At 43.3% G+C, this 21,592-nt stretch overlaps 1 protein-coding gene across 8 annotated transcripts in view; it reads left to right on the top strand.

The window, feature by feature from the left end:
- The window catches only part of LNX1 (ligand of numb-protein X 1), a 294,610-nt gene extending 274,339 nt beyond the window's left edge, over positions 1 to 20,271 (top strand). For all 8 annotated transcript variants that reach the window (XM_073583540.1, XM_073583543.1, XM_073583545.1 and 5 more), the window contains 2 exons: positions 6,937 to 7,095; positions 10,600 to 20,271. In XM_073583540.1, coding sequence (XP_073439641.1) covers positions 6,937 to 7,095; positions 10,600 to 10,735 — 295 coding nt within the window. In that variant the 3' untranslated portion in view covers positions 10,736 to 20,271. The remainder of the gene's footprint in view (positions 1 to 6,936; positions 7,096 to 10,599) is intronic.
- Positions 20,272 to 21,592: the final 1,321 nt, after the last annotated feature.

Genomic DNA, 21,592 nt, shown 5'->3' with positions numbered 1-21,592 from the left:
TCACAGCGATGCAGCAGCCACGCAGCGCACGATACTCACCTTTCACACGCAGCGATCCTAGCGTTCTCCCGCCCGCCTCCACGCGTCGCTCGTTGTTATGAATGAGTCACCGTAGGAGGCAAAAGCAGAAATACAAGTCCAGAAAACCAGAGAAGTTGGCAACTATCAGATTGCAGACCCCTGAACCTATCAACACAACTAGCAGTAGCCGTGGGGGGTTCCTACGATGCCCTAGACCCCTCGATCACAGCCGGAGAAATACATAGGCCTAAAGAAAGAAAGGGGAAATCTAAATTGCCCCAGAGCAGTCCCCAAAGCAATAGGCAGCCCCCAACATATAATGACGGTGAAGCAAGATGAAAATACTAACACAGACAGAAAGATAGACTGAGCAAACGGGGCCCCAAAACTACCTAGATAGGAAAGGACAGGAAGGCTGCTGTCTGCAATCTGCCAAAACCCTATCAAAGACATAAGCCAACCAGCTGATATGAAAAAGGCCCTGAAGCAGCTAGGCTTCAAAAACTGAATCAGCACTCAGGTATTTTCAGAAGACAGAGCTAAATGAATTTAGCACACCCCAGCAGGGAATGGCAGAAATCCAGAAAAACAAAGCAAAAACAAAGTCAAAGCACAAAAGCAAAAGGCCGAGCAGCAAGCTTAGCTTTGGAGGAGCAGGAATTCAGACTGGTCTCCAAGGATCCCACAGAGAAATCACCCGCAGGGCAGAAGGGCATCGGCAGTATTATATCCATTCCGTAACTCCACTCAGCCAGTCACAATCATCAGCCTCAGGTGTTTGACAATCAGGCTCACTACCTTTCTTTACCAGAAGAGGGAGTTCCTCGGGCCTCAGTAATGAAGGGGAAAATGAACTCACAACAGTACCTCCCCCTTGAGGAGGGGTCATGGAACCCTCAACTATGCCACCAGGGCGATCAGGGTGAGCCCGATGAAAGGCACGCACCAATCGTTTGGGATGAATATCAGAGGCGGAGACCCAGGAACTATCCCCCTGACCATAACCCTTCCACTTAACCAAATACTGGAGTCTCCGTCTAGCCAGACGGGAATCCAGTACTTTCTCTACCTCATACTCCATGTTACCTTCAACCAATACAGGGTCTGGAGGTGCCACCCCTGGAACAACAGGTTCAAAAAACCTCTTCAACAAAGATTTATGGAACACATTATGGATTTTAAATGTGACAGGAAGAGCCAAACGAAAAGAGACCGGATTAATAATCTCCACAATCTTGTAAGGTCCAATAAATCTAGGCTTAAACTTAGGAGAAGCCACCTTCATAGCAATATTTTTTGATGATAACTACACCATATCACCAACCTTAAACTGGGGACCAATGGTCCTATGTTGGTTGGAAAACCGCTGGGCCTTCTCCTGGGAGAGAGATAACTTATCCACCACTTGGTCACAGATCTGGTGCATTCTCTCCACCACAGTGTCAACACCTGGGCAGGCAGAGGGCTCCACCTGCCCTGAAGAAAATCGAGGATGAAACCCAAAGTTACAAAAAAAAGGTGACATCAAAGTGGCAGAACTAGCTCTATTATTCAAAGCAAATTCGGCCAAGGGCAAAAATGAAACCCAATCATCCTGATCAGCAGAAATAAAACATCTCAAATATGACTCCAAGGTCAGGTTTGTTCTCTCTGTCTGCCCATTGGTCTGAGGGTGAAAAGCAGAGGAGAAGGACAACTGAATTCCCAGCCTGGAACAGAAAGTTCTCCAAAATCTAGACACAAACTGCACTCCTCTGTCAGATACAATGTTCTCAGGAATCCCGTGCAAATGAACCACCTGTTGTAAAAACAGGGGCACCAACTCAGAGGAAGACGGCAACTTAGGGAGTGGTTCAAGATGAACCATCTTAGAGAACCTATCACAAATCACCCAAATAACAGTCATCCTCTGAGAGACAGGCATATCAGAGATGAAATCCATTGAAATATGAGTCCATGGCCTCTTGGGGACAGGCAAAGGCATCAACAACCCACTAGAGCGAGAACACGATTTAGACCGGGAGCACGTCCCACAGGACTGCACAAAATTCCTGACATCACGAGACAAGGAGGGGCACCAAAAAAAACGACTCACCAGATCTCTAGTACCAAAAATACCTGGATGACCAGCCAAAGCAGAGCAATGAACTTCAGACATCACTCTCTTCTTCCACTGGTCAGGAACATACAACTTTCCACTGGGACAACGCTCAGGTTTGTCCTCCTGGAACTCTTCCAGAGCATGTCTCAAATCAGGCGAGATGGCAGAAAGAACTACCCCTTCGCCTAAAATGGTAGCAGGCTTGGTCACCACAGGAGAATCAGCAAGGAAGCTCCTAGAGAGGGCGTCTGCCTTGACATTCTTTGTTCCAGGAAGAAAAGAAACCACAAAATCAAAACGTGTAAAAAACAAGGCCCACCTAGCCTGTCTAGGGTTCAAGTGCTTAGCCGACTCTAGGTAAATCAAATTCTTGTGGTCAGTGAGGACCACGACTTGATGCTTAGCTCCCTCCAACCAATGTCTCCACTCCTCAAATGCCCATTTCATGGCCAACAGTTCCCTATTCCCCACATCATAGTAACGTTCAGATGGAGAGAACTTTCGGGAAAAGAAAGCACAGGGATTCATTTTAGATGTTACAGGATCCTTTTGGGACAAAACAGCTCCTGCACCAATCTCAGAAGCATCCACCTCTACCTGGAATGGAAGTGAGACATCAGGTTGCCGCAAAACCGGGGAGGAGGTGAATCTTCGCTTCAACTCCTGAAAGGAAGAAACAGCCTCCGGAGACCAATTTAACACATCAGCACCCCTTTTAGTCAAATCAGTCAATGGCTTGGCAATACTAGAAAATTTTGCTATAAATTTCCGATAAAAATTAGCAAAACCCAAAAACTTCTGGAGGGCCTTCAAAGAAGTGGGCTGAACCCAATCGTGAATGGCCTGTACCTTGGCCGGGTCCATTTCAATAGTTGACGGGAACAAAATAAATCCCAAAAAAGAAATCCTCTGTACTCCAAAAAGGCATTTAGATCCCTTGACATACAGGGAATTCTCCCTCAAGATCCGGAACACAGTCCGAATATGTTCCACATGAGAATCCCAATCCTTGGAGAAGATCAAAATATCATCCAGATAGATAATCAGAAATTTATCGACAAAATCTCGGAAAATATCGTTCATGAAGCACTGGAAGACAGAAGGGGCATTAGTGAGCCCAAAAGGCATCACCAGGTACTCAAAATGTCCCTCCGGAGTATTAAACGCCGTCTTCCATTCATCCCCATGCTTAATGCGGATAAGATTATACGCTCCCCTGAGGTCAAGCTTGGTAAACCAGCAAGCACCTTTAACTCTGGAGAATAGATCAGAAATCAGGGGTAACGGATACTGAGATTTAACAGTAATTTTGTTGAGGGCACGATAATCAATACAAGGTCTTAATGATCCATCCTTTTTGGCTACAAAAAAAAAAAACGGCACCTAAGGGTGACGAGGATGGTCTAATATGACCCTTCTCCAACGCCTCCTTAATATAGGATCGCATAGCCTCGTGCTCGGGTACAGATAAATTGAAGAGCCGACCCTTGGGAAATTTACACCCCGGGCTCAGTTCAATTGCACAGTCATAACTCCTATGAGGAGGCAGAGACGCAGACTCATTCTCACTAAATACATCATAAAAGTCCGCCAAATAATCAGGAACATCATGCGACTGAGGAGAGGTGGAAATCACCGGAGCCTCACTAAAGGCACACCGACAACCCCAACTCACCACAGACACAGATTTCCAATCCAAAACTGGATTATGAATCTGTAACCAGGGAAACCCCAGAACAACAGTATCATGCAGATTATGCAACACCAGAAATCTGCAATTTTCTTGATGGTCTGGGGCGACCCGCATTACCACCTGGGTCCAAAACTGGGGTTTATTTTTAGCCAAAGGAGTAGCATCAATTCCCCTCAAAGGGATAGGCATCTGCAGAGGTGTCATCGGAAATCCACAACGTTTAGCAAAATCCAAGTCCATTAGGTTTAGGGCTGCTCCCGAATCCACAAACGCCTTGGCGGAAAATGTGGACAGGGAGCAGATCAGTGTAATAGCCAGAAGAAACTTAGGTTGAACACCCCCAACAGAAAACGTGTGTGCAAAGCGTTTCTCTCGTTTGGGACAGACAGAAATAATATGCGAGGCATCTCCACAGAAAAAACACAACTTATTACGCCTTCTGAACTCCTGACGCTGCTCTCTGGAATAAACTCTATCACATTGCATAGGTTCAGACATTTGTTCAACAGGTGGCAACACCTCTCGTGCAGCTTTGCGTTCGCGCAAACGCCGATCAACCTGAATGGCTAATGACATAGAATCGTCAAGACCAGAGGGAACAGGAAATCCCACCATAGTATCTTTTACGGCTTCTGACAACCCCTTCCGAAAGAGAGCAGCCAAGGCATTATCATTCCAGGTAGTAAGTACTGCCCACTTTCGGAATTTTTGACAGTACAATTCTGCAGAATCACGACCCTGGCTCAATGCCAGCAGGGTCTTTTCAGCCTGATCAATGGCATTAGGTTCGTCATACAACAACCCCAAAGCTTGAAAGAATGCGTTCACATTAGTCAGAATAGGATCATCTGGTTTCAAAGAAAACGCCCAATCCTGGGGATCGCCACACAGCAAAGAGATGACAATTTTAACCTGCTGCGCGGAGCTCCCTGACGAGTTAGGCTTCAAGGCAAAAAATAATTTACAATTATTTTTGAAATTCAAAAATTTAGACCGATCCCCAAAAAATACATCAGGTGTAGGAATCTTTGGTTCAGCAGCATGTGAATGAGCAAGGTAGGCGGAAATTCCCCGCACTTCCGCAGCGAGCTGCTCCACACGATCAGACAATTGCTTTATCTCCATTGAGAGAAAAAAAAATTCCCCCTACGGCCTCAGAGATATAGAGGAAAAAATATACACACTTTTTTTTTTTTTTTTTACAATTCTTTCCTGCTATTGAGTACCCTAGAATCTGCGGTAAGGCGGGTGATTCTGTTATGAAAGAGTCACCGTAGGAGGCAAAAGCAGAAATACAAGCTAAGTCCAGAAAACCAGAGAAGTTGGCAACTATCAGATTGCAGACCCATGAACCTATCAACACAACTAGCAGTAGCCGTGGGGGGTTCCTACGATGCCCTAGACCCCACGATCACAGCCGGAGAAATACATAGGCCTAAAGAAAGAAAGGGGAAATCTAAATTGCCCCAGAGCAGACCCCAAAGCAATAGGCAGCCCCCAACATATAATGACGGTGAAGCAAGATGAAAATACTAACACAGACAGAAAGATAGACTGAGCAAAGACGGGGCCCCAAAACTACCTAGATAGGAAAGGACAGAAAGGCTGCTGTCTGCAATCTGCCAAAACCCTATCAAAGACATAAGCCAACCAGCTGATATGAAAAAGGCCCTGAAGCAGCTAGGCTTCAAAAACTGAATCAGCACTCAGGTATTTTCAGAAGACAGAGCTAAATGAATTCAGCACACCCCAGCAGGGAATGGCAGAAATCCAGAAAAACAAAGCAAAAACAAAGTCAAAGCACAAAAGCAAAAGGCCGAGCAGCAAACTTAGCTTTGGAGGAGCAGGAATTCAGACTGGTCTCCAAGGATCCCACAGAGAAATCACCCGCAGGGCAGAAGGGCGTCAGCAGCATTATATCCAGTCCGTAACTCCACTCAGCCAGTCACAATCATCAGCCTCAGGTGTTTGACAATCAGGCTCACTACCTTTCTTTACCAGAAGAGGGAGTTCCTCGGGCCTCAGTAATGAAGGGGAAAATGAACTCACAACAGCTCATCGTCACAGCAGGAAGCCCCAGCAGGAAGCTGACGACGAGAAATAGAGCCGGACATTCTCGCGCGATCAGCGATGGACAGCGGGGGAGCCGGTCGGAGGTAAGTATCACACATAGCGATATCGCTAGCAATATCGCTATGTGTAAAACCCCCTTAAGGCAGTGGGGAACTGGCTACCAATCAGCATGACATTGGCCATTAAGCCTCGTCAACAGCTGTTGCTCTGTTGATGTAACGGCAGAGGAAGCAGCAGAATCACCATCAGGAGCGGTCCGTGGATGCTTTGAGCTGGCAGAGATTGGTGCCAGGCAGAACAGACAGGTAGTTAGCAATGATCTAATATTAGCTGTTAGGCCCATAGTAAAAAAAAAAAAATCAAAAAGTCCTGGATAACCCCTTTAAGTATCTACTCCAGGGATTATTTTTGTGTTCAAGTCTATAACATTGACATTTAAGTTTATTAGAGGCGGTTTAGGGATTTAACTCTTTTAAAGAAGCCTCTCATTATAGTTTTTACGGGCTCTACCAGTGTGAATGTATATGTCATGCAGTGCAGGTGTATTAATATATCCTCCAATCACTGTTTTCAGCCGGTTCCTAGCACCCCTCCGGTCTTTTTCTGAGTCGTGTGATGGCAATCCATACCAGCCGGATCATACTGTGCGCCGGAAGTCGTTAATATAATGTGAGTCTATAAACCTTTATTCTGACGCTCCATAGACTTACATTGTGCCAAAGACTTCCGGTTGTATAGACCCAAGTGCGATCCGGAGAGTTGGAACTTCAGTCACGTGACTTAGATGTCGATCGGAGAGTATATTATTACACCTACTCTATGCTACATATACACTCCTACAGGTTGACCCTATGACAGTGTGGATGGGAGTGCTTCTGTAGGCAAATGTGTACTGACAGCGGAGCTGATGTGTAATAGAGGAAGACATTCAGCGAGTGAATACACTTCATATTAAGACATGTGTGATCCAAAGCAAACAAGAAGACAATTGAACAAGGGTTCTTGGCGATTAAGAGATGAATAAACACTTCCACTTGTCTGTTTTTAGGTATTTGTACAGCTGCAGAGAAATTGTGCTGAGGAGGAATACAGCGGGGAGCCTGGGCTTTAGCTTTGTAGGAGGGTCGGAGGATTGCAACCGGAACAAACCATTTTTTATTAAATCCATCCTAGAGGGCACCCCGGCTTACAATGACGGAAGAATAAGGTAATTCATCTTTTTATTCATTGAGCGTGAGATCAGATAAGGGAACATTGTCACCTTCTCTGGATATTGATGTTTGAGTTAGGAAAACAGTTTAACAGTTACACAATGAGGCTGAACATATTATGTGGCGTGAAGGCGGCAAATATACGTGTTATTTCAGTTTAGGTTATGAATATACGCGCTATATTTGTGGGATAGAGAAAGGTTCTTAAAGTGAATCTGTCAGCAGGATATCATGACCACAAACCATTTATATGCACACCTGCACATCGGGCTCTTTCAAAGACAAGTCCAGCAAAACCTGTACATGACCGCTCTGTTCCTCCGTTACTGAGAAATCAGCTTTTGAATTGATATACAAATGAGGCTGAAAATCTGATGCCTCTGTCATTCCAGCTCTATTCCCTGCCCAGCACCGCCTCATCCTGCTTGAGTGATGGGTGCTTTGCCTGAAATCACACAGCATAAAGGCTTTCAGTCAGGCCAAAGGAGTCCTGGGAGGAGAATAGAGCTGGAGTGACAGAGGTTTCAAATCTACAGCCTCACATACCAACTCAAATGCTGATTTCTCAATAACGGAGGAATAGACTGGACACTTACAGGTATTGCTGGACTTGTCATTAAAAGAACTACATACAGACAGGGCTCGCTTTATGTCTTCACGTGCCCCAGACCAAAGAGCCTTAGTGGGCCCCTTAACACTTACCATGATTCATGATGCGCAGATACGGCAGAGAAATATAGGTATACAACACAGGGCCCAGCCTTCCCCATCATCTTTCACATATGTACACACATGCACACAGACACAGTATACAAATATGCACACAGACACTATAGGCAGATATGTGCACATACAATGCGCAGACATGCACACACATACAGTACGCAGACCTGCACACACATACAGTATGCAGACCTGCACACACATACAGTACGCAGACCTGCACACACATACAGTACGCAGACATGCACACATATACAGTACGCAGACATGCACACACATGCAGTACGCAGACATGCACACACACATACAGTACGCAGACATGCACACACACATACAGTACGCAGACATGCACACACATACAGTACGCAGACATGCACACACATACAGTACGCAGACATGCACACACATACAGTACGCAGGCATGCACACACATACAGTACGCAGACCTGCACACACATACAGTATGCAGACCTGCACACACATACAGTACGCAGACATGCACACACATGCAGTATGCAGACATGCACACACATACAGTACGCAGACATGCACACACATACAGTACGCAGACCTGCACACACATACAGTATGCAGACCTGCACACACATACAGTGCGCAGACATGCACACACATGCAGTATGCAGACATGCACACACATGCAGTATGCAGACATGCACACACACATACAGTACGCAGACATGCACACACACATACAGTACGCAGACATGCACACACACATACTGTACGCAGACATGCACACACATACAGTACGCAGACATGCACACACATACAGTACGCAGACATGCACACACATACAGTACGCAGACATGCACACACATACAGTGCGCAGGCATGCACACACATACAGTACGCAGACCTGCACACACATACAGTGCGCAGACATGCACACACATACAGTATGCAGACCTGCACACACATACAGTACGCAGACATGCACACACATACAGTACACAGACATGCACACACATACAGTGCGCAGGCATGCACACACATACAGTACGCAGGCATGCACACACATACAGTACACAGGCATGCACACACAGTACGCAGACATGCACACACATACAGTACGCAGGCATGCACACACATACAGAACGCAGTTGGGTCGCCCTCCCAGGGCTGTGGGGTACTCGGTACCGGGCCAGTGTCTTCGGGATGTGTCACAGCAGCGGTGACCCGGTCCGTGGCCCTGGGCGCCCAATTAATGGGGGAAATTGAATGGTAGAATGTAGTGAATGGAATAGTTTGTGACACCACCTGTGGTGTTCGGCAAGTGAGATGTTAGGCCGATGCTGCATGCAGATCCTCCGGGGCTGGTGGTGTGTTGCAGCCAAGATGGTGAAGCTCCCCACAGGTGGAGCTGTAGCCCCAGGGCAGTGCACAGCCATGTCTGTTAAAGTGACCACCATCAAGGAGTGCTGAAGAAGAAACAGGAGGCCTTGCACAGCTGGTGGGGTTGCTGCCCGAGCCCCCTGCCCCTCGGCACAGCTCGGCCCTGAACTGAAAAATGGATTCTGACTCTGTGTCCCTGACGGTGAGTGGGCCCTGGCACTTGCCCTGGTGCTGACGCTGACCCTTCATACAAATATAGTTTGGGGTGAGAACTCCTGGTGACATATTCCCTTTAATAAAGTATGTGCATAAAAAGTCAAGAAACAAAATGAAGGAGCGAGGAATTATAAGTATCATGGAGTCAGGAGAAAAGATGTAAGTCGGCAATCCGAGAGTTATAGAAGGGATGGGGAAAAAAGAGAGAGCAGATAGTGATGGTTCCATCTTCATATCTTCCATATATAATGAATGTGGTTTACCTTTTGGGGGATTATTAGGAAATTTCGAGTGGCTTTCCAGATTTGCAAATTAGTAGAAAAACTTTACCAACAAACATAAAGGGCTGCATGAAGCCACACGTTCTCTGTGAATTGCAAATACTTTACAACTTTCATGTTTCTTCTTGGGAGACAGAATCACATGCAACTTTGCAGCCTTCACAGAAAATCCATTATGGCATAAATGATGCACCAGTTACAAGGACGCCCTTACCTTTTCCCCATAGGGAAACACTGAAATATCATCTTGATTGCAATTTTCGCAATACTTCTAGGCGGCATCGTGTCACAGTCGTACAATCTTAGTCTTGTACGGAATGGAAATATGTCTGCTCTAGATCCTTTCCCAGTGTACGGAGAAAACCTGCAAAGTTTACTGGGACTCACTTATAATACAGAACTTCATGTCCCCATTCTACATTACACTAGTTTTCTGGTTACAGGAATCAAAACTGAAATTGTCATTTGTATAAAAAGTAACTCCGCTTAATATTAGCTAATTAGAAGCATTTGATAACAATTATAAAATTTCCATGACAAAGGAGAATATATCATCCTGTTCTTAGAGAAATCAAGCGTTCGGACTAAAGTTATGGAACTAGCTGTTCGTAATATTAATGGTCAGATGAATCACCCAGTAATTATGTATCACTCATTGGCAGACGATGAACGGCAAAGTCAATTTGGGTTTGCGTGATTTTCGTTGACTTTAATATTGATGTCCTTCCCCGATGTCGGGTCGGTGGCGGCTGATTCCCGGCTCCTTAGCCAATTGCAGGGGCTTGGCTAGTGATTGCGTTACCGGCTTTGCTCCATACATTTTGCAGTTTCTTTGTCCGATGATCTGATTGTGGGGTGGACAGAAGATGGATCTTATACAGTAAGTCTCCGGGACTTGAGTGACCGCTTTGTGTTGTCTTTCTGCAGGTGCGGTGATATTCTCTTGGCTGTAAATGGCAGATGCACGTCTGGGATACCCTACAACCATCTAGTAAGGATGCTAAAGGAACTGAAGGGAAGAGTGGTGCTGACCGTTGTGTCCTGGCCGGGGTCATTCTTGTAGACAGTGCGTCACTGTCACTTAGTTATCTCACATTCCACACCACGTTCTGCTTCTCACGTGTTCTTATTACCGGTATTAGATTTTTCTAAACACTTGTTTGTCAGTTTTGGGTGTAAATGACCACAGATGTGTTTTTCATGCATGCAAAAAAAAAAAATACAAAAAAACAAAATGTGTTCTTAAAACTCCAGAGATCAAGCACTTTCACACCTTCCTGAAGAGGAATATAACTGTGTAGATGTTTGTTGTCAGTTATGTGACAGATGTTACTGTGTGTTACTCCCGGTATCTGTGTGTTACATTAACATACTGTATACATCATTCTTTCCCCTCTGCGGATGTGGCCACACATCGAGGACACACGTCCAATCTTACTAGATCCGTCATGCATTTGTTATACTGTAATTCGCCATTGACGTCTCGTAGCTGGAAGGTAACGCAAAGTTGCTACATTGTTTCCTTCAGCTTCCAAAGTCGTTGTTACCAAACCGATCGGCCGCCATGTCAAAACCAAAACTAATGACCGCGTTGACCTGTTTGTTGCCTCTGTGTTATACCCTTCTTTGTCTATTTGCCAAATCACCGGATCTAACCAGTTTGGGCCAACGTTGAACACGCATTAAACGGTAGATGCCATTTTGAAAGAAGACGTTAATGAAGATGGTGACGTTTCCCAAGTAGCTCAGCTTTATAGGCGCACTCTAACGGTGTCTTTGACTTTCTCAGCTCTGGGTGATACATCTCTAGTGTTTGGACGCTATTTATAATGAAGGAGTACATGGTAAATGATAAAAATGGAAGAGAAAAATTTCCATCATAAGGACATTTTAGGAAGCACTTTTCTTATTTTCCGAAGTGCCATACCAATGCTGCGGACCGACCAAAATATCCAATACAAAAAATAGGTGGACAGGCACATCCAATAATAAGAAATTTGCAAGCTTAGCCTTAGAGCATCTATGGCGAAGGGTGCGTCAGGGCGGTTCCTGCACCACATCATCCTGGTATGGGATTTTGAAAGATATGTATTTGGAATAAAGCGTTCTCATTGGATGTGCCTGTCCACCTCTTGTTTGCATCGGTACACGGTACAGTTACACATTTTGGGAGCTTATCAATATTGCAAATATAATATATAATTTACCGTACTTGTTTTTGGTGTTTTTTTTTTTTTTTACAAGCAAACGAACCATAATTTTATTAACTGTGTCACAAAAATCCAACATTTTTTTACAATTCTGGATTCAGTCATTCACGATAAAAGGTTTTGCTCAGGATTTTAATTCTTTAAACAGTGGCGCTAATAATTTAATAATAGCGATAAGCTGCACAGACCATATAGAGGTGCTGTCTTTGGAAAATATAAGCTTTTTCTTTTACAATCTTGAACAACTCCTTCAAGACACAATGCTTCTTGACTCATTAGTGAAGTATTCTCATGGAGATGTTTATAGTATTGGATAAGAAGTATATTTATTTGTCATTTCAGACATCATAAGCGCTGCTGCTATTTCTGTTCTATTAATGGAAATGGCAGCAGTGCTGGACCCCTGCATGTCGGACACCAGCGGCACTCCAGACACCTATTTAATATAAGGGGGTTTAACTGGTATCTGTCACATTCATAGCGCAGTTCTATTTATCATGGTGGAAATTACGGAATCGGTGAAGATTCCTCCAGCTCGTGCCTCTCACCACTTCCCAAACCATTAAATGTGTTCGAGGATCACGATGATTACACTTTTTATCAAATTAAAAAAAATCATTTCCTTAAGGGAGCAAACTAAAGATGGATTAATTCAAGGCTAAGGATACACAGAACCTTGCTCATGTATTTAAAGGGAATCTATCAGCAGGTTTTTGCTACCTCATCGGAGAACAGTATGATGTAGGAAAAGAGACCCTGATTCCAGCAATGTGATACTTTGTGTCACAGCTGCTGCACCTGTTAAACTATCAAGAGTTCTTTGATGTAGCGGAGCTTAAATGCTGCCTCTGCTCACACCACAGCTTGTGTACATTGTATATTGACAGTGTGCTGCTCATCACAGGAGGGGTGTGGTCAGACTAATACTTAGGAGAGCTGTAGTCCAGCAGTGATAATCTCATGTTGATAAAAAATTAATTGTATGGAAACTACATCACCCAGCCTAACAAGTGACACATCCCTGAAATCGGTGTCTCAGCCCCTACCTCATGCTGTCCTCAGCAAAAACTTGCTGAGAGCTTCCCTTTTGACCCAAACAGGACAGTAGAAATAAAAACCTGCTGGATTTTTCATCATAAGTGCATTTACTATCAGTATTTGCAATTTCAGCAGCTCCGCAGTCTTATTATATTCAGTGTCACCTGTATGAAGCAGTTATTAGTTTACTCCCCCTGGTGGCAGCCTTGTGCTATAGAAATGTTTGTATTGAACAAATCGGTAATTGTATCATTTATTTCTGTATCTCAGACACAGAGCAGGGATCCCCGTATTCGGTAAATTAGTGTAAACTGGGATGTTCATTTATGGCAAAAAATGGTTTACATATGGCATGGTATCGTGTATGCTGACCTGTCGTTATCGAAATATCTCCACTAATAAGTTCTAAATGACATATTGATCCTCTCCCAATCATCTCCTGCTATGTGTAACCACATCATAATGTGTCTCATCTAATCCCAATTCCGCAGAATGCGGTAATACGGCCGCTTCATCACCCTCATGTACTCCTGCATCATAAATGGCTCCAAACACTCCGGCGTCACAGTCGGAGACTTAGGCCGGGGTCACACTAACCTGCGCAAAATACGGTCAGTATTTTACATGCGTAATACGGATGACAGACCCCTAAACAGTGCTCCGTATGTCATCCGTAATCAAGGTGTGGTCGCGTATTTAGCGCATGTCAGCATCCGTATGTAATCCGTATGGCATCCGTATGGTGAGATGTTCTCGCAGGCTTGCAAAATGGACATATAATGGAGCCCTATGACAGTTTTAATAAAGAAATGAAAGAATAGATATAGACACATAGAATGCACACATACATAGAATATATATATATATATATATATATATATATATTCTATGTGTCTATGTCTATTCTTTCATTTCTTTATTAAACCTGTCAGTGTGAGTTTACTGTATAGCGCACTGAATTGCCAGCTTTGCTAAAAGACACCGGGTGCGTATTTCTCGCAGGTCACATGTGTGGTCCGTGTGTAATCCGTATTTTTTGCGCACCCATAGACTTGCATTGGCGTACTACGGGCGTAGTACGCTGACAATCGCAGCATGCTGCGAGTGGCACGGAGCGTAGGATACGGATGAGAAATATACGGCTGGTGCGAGGGACCCCATAGAGAATCATTTGTCCGTGTCTAATGCGTGCTTTTTGCGCCTCTCACTCTCCCGTATTCCTCGCCAGTGTGACCCCGGCCTAACAGTGCTGAAAATGACTGAAAATCCAGGAGGACAACATTGCACTTTACAGCTTACAGCAAAGTCCTGCCATTGTGATCCTTCAGAATCTACTACTATCGGGTGCTGCGTATCATCTTCATTCAGTATCACAAGACTCAAACAAATAAGAAACATTCCTTGGTAAAAACCACTTTAACTTTCAGGGATTTATATTGGACCAAAAGGTGACTAACCATCCCGGGCAATGGAGATTACATGTCCTGCGGATGTTTTCTTACAGCCCGTCATTCCCATAACCAATACGGTTACATGTGGAGGACACCAGCAGACACTTGTTTTCTTTTAGTTTTAGATTTTTTTGTAGGATAATTACAGTGACCAAAGTAATGAACAATAATTATACACAACAAACCTACATGGAGCGCCAAACCCACTGCAGAATTACACTATATCCCTGCTAAGCACTGTGTGTGCATCTGACATTATAGCATTGACTAGTCTGAATTCCGGACAGAAACCGAGCAAAGCTACAAATATATATATATACACACACACACACACACACACACACACACACACACACACACACACACACACACATAATGGGTGAACTTAGCCTGACACACTATCAAAATGTATCTACTATTATATACTGTGTGTGTATGTATATATATATATATATATATATATATGCGCTAAGTGCTGTGGAATATGTTGGTGATCTAGAAAAAAGTTATATATATTTTATCAGTTTATGTAAATAATATATGATGTATCACTTTACAGCTTAATTCTCCTGGTATATATTCAAACACACATGCATATACATCGGTTTTGATAAAACTGCTTTGACTAAGGCTATGTGCACACGTAGCAGAAAATTTCTGTTTAAAAACCTGACTCCCTTCCCAGAAACCACGGGGTTTTTTCTGCGCGTTTTCCACGCAAAAAACGCGCTTTTTTCCGCAGTAAAAAAAACGCATCAATATGCACAGAAATTGCAAAATGCATAGAAATGAATGGGAAGCTTATTTTTAGCGTTTTTATTGGCAAATCCGCGAAAAAAACGCTGAGTGTGCACACAGCCTTAAAGTCACATAATGGCAGATCCTTTTTGATATTGCGTTAGGCTACGTTCACCCATTATATATAAATGGAAACTATAACCCAGAGAGGGGTAGTGAGTCCCAAATAGCACTGACATAAAGCAGAGACCAATAATAATGACGTTCAGGGCAGCGAAAAATTAATAAAAAAATAATAAATAACTTTTGTTGCAGAAAAAAATTAAAAGACAAAAAAGTTATTAATGGTAATTTTCCCAACACTGAGGACATGATGGACGTGTGTAGGTGGATGAACCAAAGGGAAAAGAACCCCTGGAAGTAATAATCCAAGGACGGTACGAAGGTTAAAATGTAATCAGTTCATAATGAGATGTGCACAATGACATAAGAATGGCGTGCCGGGGGAGCATGTACTGACGTAATGAATCAATCAATATAAAAATGTCATAGTATATATCCTGGCTGCCAAGATGAAAGGGGTTAACCCACCAAACACACCCAACCAGCTCTAAGTTCACACTTTGCGGAAAAACTCCTCTGCGGATTTGATTACAGATACGCAATAAGTCTGCAATAACGCATGCGTATTTAGCTGTGGATTTCTCCCTGCTCCATGTACTAAGAAATTCCGCCTAATACTGAGCCCGCTGCAGATTTCTGCTCCGCACCGTACTTTCACTTTTGTGCAGATTTTTTTTTTTACCAGTTTTTGCTGTTGAAGGAAATCAGAGACCACAGACGAGAGAACATGTCACCGCTACACACCTCTGACATTGCGTGGCCTGTAGGACAATCTAGACAAATTACTGCCAATATATAAATGGACGCGGTTTCGCCCGAATGAGTGGAATCTCGCTACTCTCCAGTGAAAGGTCGGGAAGAGATTGTAGGTATTGGGCGCTCTCTATCACTGGTATGGTCTAATAATATATTAAAAAACAATTTTGTGATGTTTTTAGTACAATATTCATTGAATTGGTGTCACAGTACAGCTATATACGTTACTTTCCTTGATGCTTTGAGCAAAAAAATCAAACCTGTATATGGCGACTGCTGCCATAAAGCCAAATATAGAGTAAATGTACAGTGTGAGGAATATGTAATGGTAATGTGACTAGAGATACGCAGTGTATTAGGTGACTCGTAGTGATAGCGGACGCCGGTGTAGTAGTGACTATCAGTGATGAGGTTGTGCTTGAATTAGACTATTAGGCCTACGCAGGTGAATCTGCACGGTACGGCAATAAGATATTCACGTCGTAACTCTAAACACTATACGCAATACAGTAACACCTAATTAGAGTCAGATAAGGGACTTACAGTATAGAGCAGAAGTCTAAACTAAAATAATCATTAAAAAAAAATTCCAAAAGTATTATATAGCTATACAGAACTTTGCCCAAGAAGAAAAATAAAGTGACATATTTGGCCTCACATTGTGCAAACTGAGAAAATATAATTTATCCCATAGGGTGAATGCTAAAATAAAATATATCCAAAATGGCAGAATTGCTGTGTTTAGGAAAGCGGTCAGAAAGTTGTGTCTATCCCAAAATGGTATAAATACAGCGCCACTGCCCGAAAAATAACTTGTGGCTCTCTTAATAGAGTGACACAAAGCAATGCTGGTTTAGTAACTAGTTGGGTTAGGAGTGAAACTGGTGCCAGTTAGATTTGTTTATACAGAATGGGTATGGTGATGAACCTAAATAAAGATTATTTATTAGATTAATAACGAGCTCCCTATTCAACAGTAACGCTAAAGACACAAACCTACAGCTCATCCTCCAGTTTACATTGGACTGCTGCTCTGACATTATTATTCCATGGGCTGCATCCACAAGTAAAATATTGACTTTCAGTGAGTTTGTCAGTGAAGGGGTTCATGTTAGTTTTAGATCGCTGCCAACCTTCTCACTTGGAAATTAGGACGAATTATAGCGCTACTTTCCCAAACCAGGCTGTGCCCCACCCGTATCATACTCATCTGCCATGACGCCGCGCCATCCTTCTCATAAACCTGCGATGCTTGTGTTTAATACTGGAATAACATTTGATATAAATACTTTATAGTAAAGTCCAAATACAGAAAGGTATTTGTGAAAATGTCTGTGTCCTGTAAAAAGCATCAGACCAAGAACTCAGCAGAGAATCCCGTGAAAATGTCTTCATGATGAAAGTATGAAAAGCCAAAAACAAAGCAGCCCTGCTATACAGACACTGCCAGCATGAAATCTGCCACATAAAGCATTCTCAACCTTGGCTTTTATTATATTTTCCAGGAGGCACAGTTTTTAGTTATCTAGATGGCTATAATATGGCTACATTTTAGCCCAACCCCAGGGCTAATAGCTTTAAAGGGAATCCATCAGCAGGTTTTTGCTACCTCACCTGAAAGCAGCCAGATGTAGGCAAAGAGAAGCTGAATCCAACGATGTATCACTTAGATTACTGGGTACAGCCGTTCTGACAGAATCAGTGTTTTTAGATTTAGCAATACAGCAGAGTTGAAGAAGCTAGCCCCGCCCACACCAGGCTCTGTATATACAATGTCTATAGACAGTGAGGTGCCCATCACAGGAGGGGCGTGTCAGACTAGAATGCGCACACACACTGTTCTTTCCCAGCAATGATAAGCTCCTGGTGCTAAAACAATCATTGCAGGCAAGCAAAACCACAGCACTTTATGAAAGGCATTGCTGAAATCTGTGTGTTAACCCCTACCTCATGATGTCTTCAGCTTATACAGCAAAAACCTGCTGACAGATTCCCTTTAAAGGGTTCTCCAGTTTCAGAAATATCCTGTCCTTAGGCACAGTTTGCATTATATAAAAAAAATAAATGCATTTTTCTCATCATCCCCAGGTCCAGCATTAAGTCTCTGCAGATGCTCTGGGTAACTGTTAGGGCACGTGCACACGCTGCGGAATGCTCTGTGGATTTGGACTTGCGGATTTTATAAAATCCGCATGTCAAAAGTCCTGCGGATTGGCCTGCGGTTTTTCATCTCCACAATGGAGGAGATGGCAAACCGCAGCAGAATCCGCAGAAAGAATTGACATGTCAATTCTTTCTGCGGTTTTGAAACCGCAGCAAATCCGCACGAAAAATTCTGCAGCGTCTGCACGGCGTTTTTTTTCCCCATAGGGTATAATGCTATTGTACACTGCAGCAAAAACTGCTGCGGGTCCGCAGCAGCCGAATCCGCAGCGTGTGCACATACCCTTATCGTCTGTAGTGTGATGTCGCAATAACAGTGCTGCAGCCAAACATTGAGCTCAGCGGATCTGCCAAAGCAGATGGCACAAGACATTCAGCTAAGTAATTGGCTGCAGCGCTGTCAAAGTAATATCAGAACTGCAGACAGTATCAGACACCAGAAGCAGCAGCTGAGACTCAGTGATGGACCCAGGGAGGGTGAGCAAAGCCAGTTTGTTTTTAAAACCAACTGCTGCTTAATAGTGATGAGCGAAAGTGCGGATATGAGCATGCCCGGGTGCTAACGGAGTGACTTCAACATGCTCGAATAATGTGTTCGAGTGCCCGCAACTGCATGTCCCGCAGCCATTCAACAGCCACAACACATGCAGGGATTGCCCAACAGCAGCTCACAACATGATGCTGTTAACTGATGGATGTATTCCAACAAAGTGAATGAAACAAATTTAGAAACTGGGGGCACCACTAAATAAGTAGGGACCAGACGAGCACATACTTATCAGTAAGCAAACAAAACAGGAAAGAAGTATGCAAATGCTTTAGAATCACCATATAAAAAGTATGTTTATTACGAACAGCAAAAAAGAGGAGCAAGGAACACACAAAAGCATGTAAAAACAAAAACCCCACTAAGTTGTAAATAAACTAACAAGGCGTGTCCATAATACGACCACCGCCTGACCTCATATGCCCGCTATGAATTCACAGTGTTGCATACAATAACATACATGCTCAGCAAAAAAATAACACATTATAGACCAACGTGATATCTGAAAAGTACTGGACTAACAATTGCACAGTATAATGTTGTATTTGGCAGTGGTCACGTCCATGGAATTGTACTGTGCAATTATTAATCCACATATCACATTGGTTCTCTATTTTTTGCTGTTCGTAATACAGATTATATTCTTATATGGTGATCCTAAAGCATGTGCATTCTTCTTTTTTGCTTTGTTAAACTGAATAAAGGCTGCGGAGATATTCTTCAACTCTTGTCCTCAAACAGGTAATGTTTTTCGGATTTTCTATATCATTACACGTCATGAGCCTGCCAACACATCAGGATGGCTAGTACGATAGCTCAAAATCGTTCTGCAAAGGCTCTACATTTTAAAGGGACTGTCAGCACCGAATGACTGTTCACACCAAGCACAGGCGCCAATCATTTATATACACCTTCCCACTTGCTTGTTTTCCCAAGTTAGAAGTCACCTATCACCAAAAAAAAGAACCCACTAGAATCTCCAGTGTGAACATAGCCTTAGTGTACACCTTGTTTCACTCGTGTGCTGTTACTAATGTATCTGTCTGGACCACAGGGCTGGTTCACATGCTTTAGCGTGAAAGTCCGCAAACAAAAAAAAATTCAACAGCAGCAAGTGAGCCAAATATCATAATGACCCCCATCGCGGCTCACGGCCATAATCCACATAGGACTACTCTAGACATCCTTGTATCACAAGATGTGCCTGACAATACTATTTTCAATACAGATCTCAAAGGAACTCCTCCCCGTCTTCTTTCTAACACTTCTGTCTTTGCTGTCGTATTTCTAAGGGTCAGTCTGTAACATTACTATTTACAGATGAGCTGTTTTGTATTTGTGAAGTGTAAATTTTAAACAAAGTGATCTTTTTTGACTGGTACTTGCATGTCAAACCATTTAAACTATTTTTCTAATCTAGATAATGGGTTTCTACAAATGTAACTGTTGAATATTTTTTCTCATGTGTCAATGAAATTATTTTTTTGTAAAAGTATTGTTTCTTAAAATGTGTAAAAGTGAATACAGATTATATTTGCTGTCAATAAAAGTCGATTTCATTTATATTCTACAACCTTAAGAGTCCATTTTTGTTTGTTGGGTCTCTCTCAAGCAGTGATGTTCAACCCAGGTATGAGCAGCTATTGGAAAACTTCAATTTCCTGACCGGTAAAGTAACAGCAGGAGACTCCCAGAATGGACACTAGTTTTCATAACGCGATCCTGTCATCATGGGAAATGGTCTTTACAGATATAGGGTTACTCTGCACATAAATATCGTTACAATGCTGCCCAACCGCCTTACTGAAAGTGCGAGTACTGGGAGAAATAAAGCTTTATTCCCTCCCGGAAGCGGCTAAAGTCACCGTTCAATATATTGTGGCTGTAAGCACGCTACGATGCTTTGACAGATCACAGATGTGCTGCAGAGCCAGCTGTCAATCAAAAGTGCCAATGTTTAATTACAGCCATGCACACCTCTATGACAGACAGCAACTCCCGGGAAGAAATACAGTGGAGGAAATAAGTATTTGATCCCTCTGGCAAACAAGACTTAATACTTGGTGGCAAAACCCTTGTTGGCAAGCACAGAAGTCAGACTTTTTTTGTAGTTGATGATGAGGTTTGCACACATGTTAGGAGGAAGTTTGGTCCACTCCTCTTTGCAGATCATCTCTAAATCATTAAGATTTTGAGGCTGTCGCTTGGCATCTGGGAGCTTCAACTGTCTCCATAAGTTTTCTATGAGATTAAGGTCTGAAGACTGGCTAGGCCACTCCATGACCTTAATGTGCTTCTTTTTGAGCCACTCCTTTGTTGACTTGGCTGTGTTTTGGGTCATTGTCTTGCTGGAAGACCCAGCCACGACCCATTTTTCCAGGTGGAGGGAAGGAGGTTGTCACTCAGGATTTTACGGTACATGGCTCCATCCATTCTCCCATAGATACGGTGAAGTAGTCCTGTGCCCTTAGCAGAGAAACATCCTCAAAAAATAATGTTTCCACCTCCATGCTTGGCAGTGGGGACGGTGTGCTTTGGGTCATAGGCTGCATTTCTCTTCCTCCAAATATGGCGAGTTGAGTTAATGCCAAAGAGCTCAATTTTTGTCTCACCTGACCACAGCACCTTTTCCCAATCACTCACAGAATCATCCAGGAGTTCATTGGCAAACATCAGACGGACCTGCACATGGGCTTTCTTGAGCAGGGGGACCTTGTGGGCACTGCAGGATTTTAAACCTTCACGGCGTAATGTGTTACCAATGGTTTTATTGGGGACTGTGGTCCTAGCTGCCGTGAGATTAACAAGTTCTCCCCGTGTAGTTTCAGGCTGATCTCTCACCTTCCTCATGATCACGGATACCCCACGAGGTCATTTTATATTTCTTCCATTTT

This window comes from Dendrobates tinctorius, unplaced genomic scaffold, assembly GCF_039654945.1.
Source record: "Dendrobates tinctorius isolate UK_male_01 unplaced genomic scaffold, ASM3965494v1 ptg000079l, whole genome shotgun sequence".
Lineage (NCBI taxonomy): Eukaryota > Metazoa > Chordata > Amphibia > Anura > Dendrobatidae > Dendrobates > Dendrobates tinctorius.
The sequence above is the reverse complement of the archived record's forward strand: the minus strand, read 5'-3'. Positions and strand labels throughout refer to the sequence as shown.